The sequence below is a fragment of the Nycticebus coucang genome, chromosome 13 (genome assembly GCF_027406575.1).
Source record: "Nycticebus coucang isolate mNycCou1 chromosome 13, mNycCou1.pri, whole genome shotgun sequence".
Taxonomy (NCBI): Eukaryota; Metazoa; Chordata; class Mammalia; order Primates; family Lorisidae; genus Nycticebus; species Nycticebus coucang.
This window is the reverse complement of record NC_069792.1, coordinates 17418882-17430184: the sequence shown is the minus strand read 5'-3', so window position 1 is coordinate 17430184 and position 11303 is coordinate 17418882. Positions and strand designations below refer to the sequence as shown.

Sequence of the window (11303 nt, the reverse complement as noted above, 5' to 3'; positions counted from 1 at the left end):
TGTTGGTAAAGAGTATAGATGGTGAAACTATAGAAAAAGGATCAGAAAACCTAGAAATAAAATAAGACAAATTTTACTTTTGAAGTCCTATAGTAAGATTTTACAAACTATTAAAGTGTGAAATAAAACTAAGTAAAATCTCTAACTTTGAAAAAATTCCTACCCAAAGAGAAACAAAACTTTGCTTTCTTTTGCCAAATAACATTTTTATCAACACTAGGTTATAAGATCCTCTCATAAGATTGCAAACTTAAAAACAATAGCCTCAAATGTTTAACAGAGTAGGTAATTCCAAAAAAAAATGCTTGTTGAAATAAACAGTATCAGATAATGAGGATCTCTGGTGTTTTAAAATGAAAGTGGTATAGATGTCTTGAAAATTTAATCTAAGTAGCACAATGTAGTAGGATGAAGAAACCTGGGAAATTTGAGAACTTGATTCTAGACCCAGCATTTCCTGGTTGTTGTGGGGAAATCATCTGACCTCTCTTTAGCAGCAGTTCTCAACCCTTTGTAACAATGAAAATACATCCTGCATATCAGATATTTACATTATGATTCATAACAGTAGCAAAATTACAGTTATGAAGTAGCAATGAAAATAATTTTATGGTTGGGGGTCACCACAACATGAGGAACTGTATTAAAGGGTCGCAGCATTAGGAGGCATTAGGAAGGTTGAGAACCACTGCATGGGAAAGGAAAGGGTTGTATTAGATAATTAAGGCCCTTTCAGTTCTGTAGCTTGTATCAGTGACCAACATAAAACATTAAACCATGGTAATGAGTACAGAATGGAATATATAAAATTCATTTAAAGACAAGAGGCACTAATTGGAAACAATATATGCCATTAATTGTAGTAGGTGCTAGGAATAAAACGCTTAAGACTAGATACTGCCTTTCAAGAAGCTGCCAACTTAGAGAAGTCAGAAATAACGACTAACACATTGGTTCACTGGTTTCCAAATATTTATTTGGCATCTACTATTTACTGGGTACCAGACTGTCCTATGCACGAAGGATACAAAGATGAGTAAAACGTAGCCTCTTATCTTTCACAAAGAGTACAGTGAGGGAAGACACATGTAAACAGTTATGTGACAATTTAAGTGCTATAATAGAAACATGAATATACTAGGAAGCACAAAAGGGCCAACATTTATGAAATACTTTACAAATATTAGATATTGGGATCATCTTGCATATGGGTCATAAGATTTTCTATTGTTTTAGGACATTTTAATTGAATACAGTAGGGTTATAGAGAAGCTATGAATTCTACTTTAAAAGGGTCATTTCATAGATGAATGTTTCACTTATTGGAAGAGAGGTGAAGAGAAAGAGGAGGCAGTGTTCCAGAGATAGAGGTCATTCCCTACCTCCATTATCAGTTCTACACCACTGGATCCATATTTCTACTATTTGGAGTTTAGGCTACTTTCCAAAGAAAAGTAACTGAGACTGTCCTTTCCAAAATTACTTAGGGGTGAAACTTCAGAGTTTATTTCTCGGTGGCCATCAAGTACAATGATCCTAAAAGGCGTGTTGTGTTTAGGACATCAAGTTTCAGCTTCTGGGGGAACATTAGGTTTTCAGGGCTGAATGAAAATGATAAAGAAAGAGTTGGGTGAGGTCAGATTATGCAGATTATGAAAACTTTTGTAGTCCATGATGATTATTTGGGAACTCACTAACATTTCTAAAACAGAGACTAAATAACGGTCAGATTTTTGTGTTTGTTTTTTTTTGAGACGGAGCCTCAAGCTGTCGCCCTGGGTAGAGTGCTGTAACATCACAGCTCACAGCAACTTCCAACTCCTGGGCTCAAGCGATTTTCCTGCCTCCGCCTCCCAAGTAGCTGGGACTACAGGCATCTGCCACATCGCCTGGCTATTTTTTTGGTTGCAGCCATCATTGTTGTTTGGCGGTCCCGGGCTGGATTTGAACCTGCCAGCTCAGGTGTATGTGGCTGGTGCCTTAGCCGCTTGAGCCACAGGCGCCAAGCCAACGGTCAGATTTTTATTTTGGGAATCAGTCCCTGCCGCCGCTCGGTAAAGTAGGTTGGAGTAGCGGAAGAGTTAATCATCAGCTTTTAGGTGTTGCAACATTCTTAAAAATAGTATGGCCAGTTCTAGAGCTTTAGCAATTAATAAACTCATGGCTGGGTGCCCACAGCTCAGTGGCTAGGGCGCTAGCTACATACAACATACAAGAGAAATGGAGTAGTTAGATTCTAGAATTTTAAAGACTTTACATGGGACCTGGTTAGTAGCGGGTCCGTACAATACGGGGAAGAATAATTAGCCAAGGGTAACTGGGTTGGCGTGACTGGATGATGTTGCTCTCATAGGTAGTGTGGCACCCAAAGAGAAGCGCAGGGAGATCAGGGAAAGTTCATTCGCGATAACCTGACTTTGCCTCCTGCAACGCCCAGGTCTGTGCGAGGCCGGCGGGAAGTAAACCAGCGCCTGGAGCTCAGCACCGTGGAAAGGAGGAGGCTAAAGTCTGGGCGCCAGCGTTAAAGTGGCGGTGCTGGGGCGTCGAAGATTTTCAAGGAAGAGGATTAAGTGGACGAAAAGATACGGGAGGCTGTGAAAAGCATTAAAAAAGGCGAACAGGGATAGAATTCTAATTCTTTGGCCCTCCCCAGAGTGTAAAGAACCCAGTTCTGGCCGGGCGCGGTGGCTCACGCCTGTGACCCGGGCATCCTGGGAGGCCGAGGGGGTGAATCGCCCAAGACCGACCCGGTCAAGAGCCAGACCCCGTCTCTAAACACAGCCGGGCGCCTGCTGGCCCAGCTACTTGGGAGGCTGAGGTAGGAGGATCGCGTTAGCCCAGGAGTTTGAGGTTGTGAGCTGTGAGCTAGGGCGACGCCACTGAGCTGGAACCTGGGCGATAGAGTGGGACTCGGTCTCAAAACAAAACAAACCCCAAGTTCTGCTTCACTTGCAACAGGCGCGAAATCCTATCCCCTCCTCGCCCCGTCAGCAACCAGGGATGGACTGAGGAGGGGAAGGCGGCAGGAAAACACTTCACAACCAAAGCGGATGGGTAAGGAGCCAGCCTCACCAAGTAGGACCCAGAACCCCTCCCACGCACTACAGCAACCTCCGGTACCACCGCCCTCGGCCGGGTGCTGGTTTGCACCCGCGCTGTCGCCCACCAGCTAGTCCGCGGCGCTTCTGCAGCGCCGGTGCGGCGGGGCCCTGGCGCGCGTGCGCGTTCTCCCGGCCGTTGGCGGCGCGCGCGGGGCCTGCCGGGACTGCAGGCGCCCTTCTGTAGCCAGGGAAACCAGCCGGCTGGTCCCGGCTGCGTTAATTTCTTCGCGCCTGCTCCCTCCCACCCAGGCCGAGAAGAGAAATGGCTACGGTTGGTTTTCCTTGTTACTGCAGGCAGAGGGTGTCGATGTTTGCCTAAAAAATTTAAAACTGCTGGTGGTAATGCAGTGGCTTGCAACTTCGGAAAACAAGCCAGTACGCCCTCAAAGAACTAAACCCAGAGTCCACCCCTACGTGTGCACACATGTGACCCAGCGATTCCACTCCTACGTGTGCACACATGCATACTCAAGAGAATTGAAATGCTCGCGTGGAAACCTAGGCACGAATGTCCATGATATTATTCATAGTAGCCCCAAAGTAGATAACCTAAACATGCTTTTTTTTTTTTTTTGTCTTCAGACAGAGTCTTACTTTGTCACCCTGGATAGAGTGCCATAGGGTCACGGCTCACAAACTCTTCGGCTCAGGCTCGGTGCCTGTGGTTCAAGCGGCTAAGGCTCATACAGCAGAGCTGGAGGGTTCGAATCCAGCCCGGACCCGCCAAACAACAATGACGGCTGCAAGCAAAAAATAGCCGGACGTTATGGCGGGCGCCTGTAGTCCCAGCTGCTTGGGAGGCTGAGGCAAGAGAATCTGTGGCTCAGTGAGTAGGGACCCGGCCCCATATGCCGAGGGTGGCGGGTCCAAACTGCAACAAAAAAATAGCCGGGCGCTGTGGCGGGCGCCTGCAGTCCGAGCTGCTTGGGAGGCTGAGGCAAAAGAATCACGGAAGCCCAAGAGCTGGAGGTTGCTGTGAGCTGTGTGACGTCATGGCACTCTACCCGAGGGCGGTAAAGTGAGACTCTGCCTCTAAAAAAAAAAAAAAAAGAATCACTTGAGCCCAGGAGGAGTTGGAGGTTGCTGTGAGCTGTGATGCCAAAGCACTCTACCCAGGGCGACAGCTTGAGGCTCTGTCTCAAAAAAGATAAAAAAAAGAAAAAAAGAAAAAAGAAAAAACAACTCTTGGGCTCAAGAGCTTCTCTTGCCGCAGCCTCCGCAGTAGCGGGAACTGCAGGCGCCCACCGCAATGCCGGCTCTTTTTAGAGACCGGGTCTTGCTCAGGCGGGTCTGGAACTCTGAGCTCAAGCAATCCACCCACCTCGGCCTCCCAGAGTGCGAGGATTACAGGGCTGAGCCACTGTGCGGAGCCCTAAATGTTCATCAACCATCAATGGATAAATGTGATGTATCCACACTATGGAATATATTGGGGCCATAAAAAGTAATGACATAAAACATATAGAGTGAAAGAAGCCAGACATAAAAGCGCACACGTGTGATTGCATTTCTATGAAATGTCTGGGATAGGTGAATCCGTACACACGCATGAAGTCCAAAAACGGGGAGGGAAAAACAGCCATTGCTAATGCGTATTGGAGTTCTTTTCACTTTCTTTTTATTTCATTTTAATTTTTTTTGAGACATTCTCACTATGTTGCCCTCACTAGGGTGCAACCTCAAACTCTTGGGCTTAAGCGATTCTCTTGCCTCAGCCTCCCGAGTAGCTGGGATTACAGGCTCCGGCCACAACGCCTGGCTATTTTTTGGTTGCAGTTGTCATTGTTGTTTAGCTGGGCCTGGCCAGGTTCAAACTGCCAGCCTCCGTGTATGTGGATGCTGCCCTACCCACTGAGCTGTGGGCACCGTCTACTTTCTTTTTAAATTGTGGTAAAATATACATAAAATCTACCATTCTAAAAAAATTTTTTTTAAAGACATGGTCTCACTGTTGGCAAGGAAGGAGTGTATAGTGGTGTCGAAGATCCTTTTGTCTCAGCCTCCTGAACACCTGGGACTTAATAATTTATTTTTTCTAGAGATGGGAAAGTGTACATTTCAGTTGCATTAAGTACAATACATTCACATTATTGTATAACCATCACCACCACCTGTCTTCAGAACTTTTTTCCACCAAAACTGAAACCCAGGACCCATTAAACAATAATGCTCCATTCTTCCCTCCCCTGTCCTCTGGCAACTGTCATACTTTGTCTCCCTGAATTTGACCACTTTAAGTACCTCCCATAAATGGAATGAATCATATAGCATTTGTTCTTTTGTGACTGGGTTATTACCTTTGCAAAATATCTTCAAGCTTCATCCATATTGTAGCATGTTAAAATTTCTTTCCTTTTATATATACCACATTTTGTTTATCCATTCAGTTTCTTTCTGAAGTGACAGAAATGACCTAAAGTTGTGGTGATAGCTGAACAATTCTGAATATAGCTTGAATATACTGAAAGCCAATGAATTATACACTTTAAATAGGTGACTTGTATGGTATATGAATTAGATCTTAATAAAGCTGTCACTAAAAATCTTCCCAAGCTTTAAAAATTGTGCCTGTTCCTTTACCAGTAGTATTTGTGATACAGTTATCAACTCTGCTCCATTGCACTGGGGAAGTGGGGACTCAGAAGGTTAGATCACTTTCCATGGAAGATTGAGGCCATTCCTTTCCACATATAATAGAGGTCACAAAACACCTCAGTTTGTTTCTTTGAGAGAATATAATCTATTTTACTGGTGAGATGAATAAAATATCTTTGTGGAATAGTAATTAACAACAGCAAAAGGCTGTCTAGATTGGTACTACAATTCTGTGGTCTTGAATACTATTTTTTTTTAGAAACACAGGATTCCTTTGTTGCCTGGGCAAAACGGTACTGTCATGATCATAGCTCACTGTAACTTCGAACTCCTGAGCTTAAGTAATCCTCCTGCCTTGGGCTCTGGAGTAGTTGGGACTATAAGGCACGAACCACCAGCCATCCAAGCCTGGCTAAGTTTTCTATTTTTTGTAGAGACAGAGGGTCAATTATGTTGCCCCCGTGGGTCACAAGCAATCCTCTTGCCCCAGCCTCCCAAATGCTAGGATTACAGGCATGAGCCACTATTTTTAATATTTTAGATGGGCATAGGCTATGTCTGACAATAGGCCTTATATTTAAAAATAGAATCAGGGCAGCACCTGTGGCTTAGTGGGTAGGGCACCGGCCCCAAATACTGAGGGTGGCAGGCACCTATAGTTCCAGCTACTTGGGAGGCTGAAGCAAGAGAATTGCCTAAGCCCAGGAGTTGGAGGTTGCTGTGAGCTATGACACTACAGCACTCTACTGAGGGTGACAAAGTAAGACTCTTGTCTCAAAAAAAAAAAAAAGGAATCAATTCTTCAAGAAGATATTAATATACTTTAAAAGTTTGATTAATCAGTTATAGCCATAACAGTTCATTTCTGTGCCAAAGTAAGTTTTTTTTTTTGTTTACATAAATTAACCCATTTATTAGTGGCTTGTGTTGTCTGAAAAGGAAGAGCTTCTATTGGTCTTTCAGTTCCTTCAGTCTTCTAACCACAGACTTTACTGTAACAGCACAAGTGGTGTTGTAGGTCCAGGAACCACACTGCCAGATCCCCACAGCTCCTCTCTTCATCTTGGTTTTGTCACAGAAGGAGCAAGTGTACTTGGTGTGCTGGCTGATTCCAATCTTCACTATTTTCTGGAGGGAGGCACCATAGCAGGAAGGACGATCCCGAACTTCCTGGTGCATTTAGCCATGTCGCCATGAACCAGGCCTGAGCCCAGAGAGCCAAAGTAATAGTTTCATATCAAACGAGTCTAGCAAAATAGTCTAAAAGCTTTTTCTATACTTAAACTCTGAAATACAGGTTAGACCTAAGAATAGAATTTAATACCTTAAGAATTCAGCACATTACCACACATTGCAAACTCTTTGAAAATGACGGTTGATATCTAAAATCAAAATTTCATTGCTCCTTACTGCTACATTGCTGTAAATACTTATAGGACTTTATTATTACAGAGTATCACTGAGCATCAGAAACAAATTTTCACGGGTAGCTTGAATTAGAAATTTCCCAATTTGGTTGAAACTTTTAAGTTATATGCAATGTGTAAAACAAGTCTTTGTAATAAGCAATATTTACTTTTAGATACATTCACATAGAACATCTGTCAGGCAGGTTCATAAAAATGAATAGATGAATATTTTTTATTATCCAGTATATTCATCTTAGTTTTTTAACTCAGGCATGTGTATGTGAAAGATTTTATGCAACCCAAATCCTTTCCCCTTTTGTACAGCCCCCCCATTACTCCAGCCCTTTAATTTTTCTTTTACTCCAAATTCCTGGTCTTACATGTGATCTGGCAAAATGGTTCAACTACTTCTTTTAAAGTGGTGAAATTATGAATTGTTTTTATTTTGCCTTTTATAGCTAATATTTTTTGCCTTTTAATATTTTTCATTGTTATACTTTTTATACAGCAAGATGAACAGCTGTTAAGTGTTAAAGTTTTGATAAATATTAATATAAAGCTTTGGTTTTGATATCTAATAGATGCATACTGCTAGGAGATATCATACAAAGGAAGTATTACTGATCCCAGCTACTTAGGAGACTGAAGATGGGAGTTCAAGACCAATCTGGGCCACATAGTGAGATCCTATCTCAAAAAAACAAAACAAAACAAAGCACCTCCCCAGACCCCATCAATATATCAATAAATCTAGCTGTCATTTTTGTATTATTATTTACTGTCATTGAGGCAGCATCAGACAAAAATTCAATACAGCAAGGCTGGAAAGAATCGAAGAAAATACAACATGCTGAGATCAGATTTGACCATTTGAGTGGGTTGATTTTACTGTATATAAGCTTTCTGGATTCCATAATACAATCATTAAAACACAAATATTTAAATATTGACAACTCATTGTAGACTTTTTTCTCAAAGATTTAACTAAAATTAAAGTGGAAATCTCTTCTCCCTAATAAATTACGAAAAATATATTAGAAAAAATATGAGACCGATTCCTGCAAAAGAATTTACATTAAAGGCTTGGCTCCTGTAGCTCATACACTGGGCCTGGCAGGTTGGAACCCATCCTGGGCCTGCCAACAACAACTACAACAAAAAACAGTCAGGCATTGTGGCAGGTGCCTGTAGTCCCAGCTACTTGGGAGGCCGAGGCAAGAGAATCGCTTAAGCCCAAGAGTTGGAGGTTGCTGTGAGTTGTGATGCCACAGCATTCTACCGAGGGTGACATAGTAAGACTGTCTCAAAAAAAGAAAAAAGAAAAAGAAAAAAAAATTTACTATTGCTGAAATTATACCTGTACAGTGTTTACTCTCTTTATAAATTTCTTAAATTCAAAAATTATTTTGGTATATTAAAACTGTGCAGAGCATATGCTACCAATGTCTACATCATTTGGCAACTACTCTCCAGGCGTGACAACCCAATTTTGTGATTTTCTGTGTGTATCCTGATGTAACAATGGTTGGGAAGCCACTGTAGCCATCAACAATTTTGACAGATGTTAGATGATCATTAATTTTTTTTGCTAATTTTATTATACTATATAGATTTGTATTTATGATCTGAGAAACAGTAAAATTCTATTTTAAATTTGTTCTTAAAATATACAATATTGCACTTTAATTTTTGGCAGTATAGTTAAGGAATGACTTCACAGAAAAAAATCATACAAGAAACAACAATTTTTATTTTGCTTTATAAGAAGCAAAGAGCTTTGTGTAAAAGCAAAACTTACAGTAGTGCCAAATAAACCAAATATTTACAGTGTAGATGTTAAAGTCTTCACCTCTAAAGGAAGATTCAGTGTATTTGTATTGAATGTAAATATCATTAGCCTAACAAAGGCATACCACCCACATTCTGCCGAACATTTTTAAGACAAAGGGTATTGGTGATTTCCTTCTCAAGAAAACATAGAAGAAATGTTTGTTCTTAGAGTATCTAAACTGGGTCATTGACCTCTTTCACAAGAATATTTCCTACATGGCTTCAAAAACCTCTAAACTAAGAATCAGAATTGCACATTAAGCATTCTTTTAAAGTTTTCTATAGTTACTCTCTTTTATTTCTTGTAAGTGTACAACTTAGTTGGGTATGTTATGATTTTATGGCCAGTTTCCTGTACTTTTTCTAAGATACAAAAAATACTGAATGTGCATCTGCCTATTTTTAACTTGTGTCACATTATATACATTAACATTGGCTCAGAAATTGTTGTTTTACTTTTTAATTCCAATTAGGCAAATACTTTAGAAAGCTCAATTTTTTTTTCTTAACCAATTTGGAAGAGAGTTTTTAAATGGCTATTTGCAAAAGCAAATACAAAGATCCAGAACTACTTAATAGTATATTAAACATTCAAAAGACCAACAGGAACATAAATAGAACATTATCTATAATATAAATATATCACTTAGAGACATTCATTTGTGGCACCACCTAAAAAAAGCCAGCAGTACTTTATTAACCATCACATCTTTGGAATACTTAAAATTCCTAATCTTTAAGTCTTTTCTTTTTCTCCAGAAGAAAAACAATCCATAAGTTTAAATTGGTATTTCAAACGCAATGATTTCCTTTTGTTACTTCTTAAATGATCTGAATGAACAATTATTCAAAGTGTTAACTAGCAGCCAATGCATTAATTATGCCTTTACATTTTAATCCTACCAAGAATGGATTGTTTCAGTGATTTATCATGGAAAGAGATAAACAACCACGTATTAATTGCATAGTTCTGATTTGATAACAAAAGTCATAGTAAAGAGTTCAAAAGTGTTAGTATATATTAACTTAAATCGACTGTTAAGAAACAGTCTATCACGGGTAGATGTTAGTGTAAACTTAGAGGGAAAAAAACAGTCAATAGCACAATGTTTTCTTTAAAAACAGGTTAATGTTAAGAATAATAGCTTTTAAAATTTTTGTTCAAAAATAAGCTTAATAAACAATACAAATTTTAATCAAAACATAGCTCTTTGAAATGCCCTATTTTCTTGCATATAGCAGAAAATACATTTTCCATAATTTTCAATATTACATGTAAAAATGAGGCACTAGTTATACATATTTGAATATATTCACAGAAATGAGTTTCAGTCCCATCCGTGGCTTGTATTTGCTCTATAGTTTCTGAATGGCAAACCATTCACAAAAATAAGTCTTCTGAAGGAGGTGCGTAAGAGAAACCAAGGAATGCGTCATCAGCCTCCAAAACACTGGCATTCACTACAGAATAGTCAGAAGACACACACACAGAATACGGAACAGTTTCTTCTGTAAATGCTGTGTCAAAGTTCCTGATATCATCTGGTCCAGCCTAAAACATCAAAAGCATAATATTATTCAACCTAGCTTGTTTTTCATTAACTTAGTCCTTTAAAAACTCCTTTATGAATTTGTGTATTTACTAGTAGCAAGTTTAGATGTCTTCCTAATTCATTTCTTTGGAACATTTCTCTGCTTTTCCTTTCCTGACTTTTATTTAGGTGAGGTTATCTGTCCTAACAGTTAAGGTTTTTATTGGGTGGAGGGAGGAGAAGAAGGGTAAGGAAGGCTAGCAAAGTGCTTGCCTATGCTAATTGGAATCTCAAGCCCTGTCCCTGGTTCTCTTTTTTTCCTCTACCCATCACCACCCCAAAGCTCAGAAAAGGGGCTCAGGTACATTTTCAGGATGGGATTTTGTATTTGAGCTTCCACAAAATACCTGCCCATCTAGTTTCTCAATCCTTGATGGGTGAAACCTTCTGATGAAGAAATAAAGAAGGTGATAAGTAAAACTGTGAAATGTGACTCAGTGTGCTATAGACAAGGTCGTGAAGTATTTCATAGGGCATCCTCAGCTCTGGACGGCTGTGGGGTCCAGGTACACAGGAAATGAGGCACAGTGGCTGTGTCTCAAAGGCAGTGGTTCTTAACCTTCCTTTACCAATCTGATGCAAGTTAACAGATTCTCCCTTTCCAATGTATTTATAGATTAACACTGGGCTACAAATTCAGGTGATTCACTTTTCAAGTCCATCCTTGAAGCTCTAGGTTATTTCTGCTCTATAGGGAAGGGAATCCCTAAAATGTGCAATTCATCAAGTATAACTGAGGTGAACAGGCAGGTATTCAGAACAGATGTAAATTAAGG

General features: G+C 40.2%; 1 protein-coding gene and 1 pseudogene across 7 annotated transcripts in view; both read right to left on the bottom strand.

Annotated features, from left to right (window-relative positions):
- Window positions 1-6644: 6644 nt before the first annotated feature.
- On the bottom strand, window positions 6645-6883 carry LOC128563967 (60S ribosomal protein L37a-like; annotated as a pseudogene).
- A 1092-nt stretch (window positions 6884-7975) lies between these two features.
- SGK3 (serum/glucocorticoid regulated kinase family member 3) overlaps window positions 7976-11303 on the bottom strand; it is a 159129-nt gene continuing 155801 nt past the window's right edge. For all 7 annotated transcript variants that reach the window (XM_053559185.1, XM_053559189.1, XM_053559184.1 and 4 more), the window contains one exon: window positions 7976-10487. In XM_053559185.1, coding sequence (XP_053415160.1) covers window positions 10317-10487 — 171 coding nt within the window. In that variant the 3' untranslated portion in view covers window positions 7976-10316. The remainder of the gene's footprint in view (window positions 10488-11303) is intronic.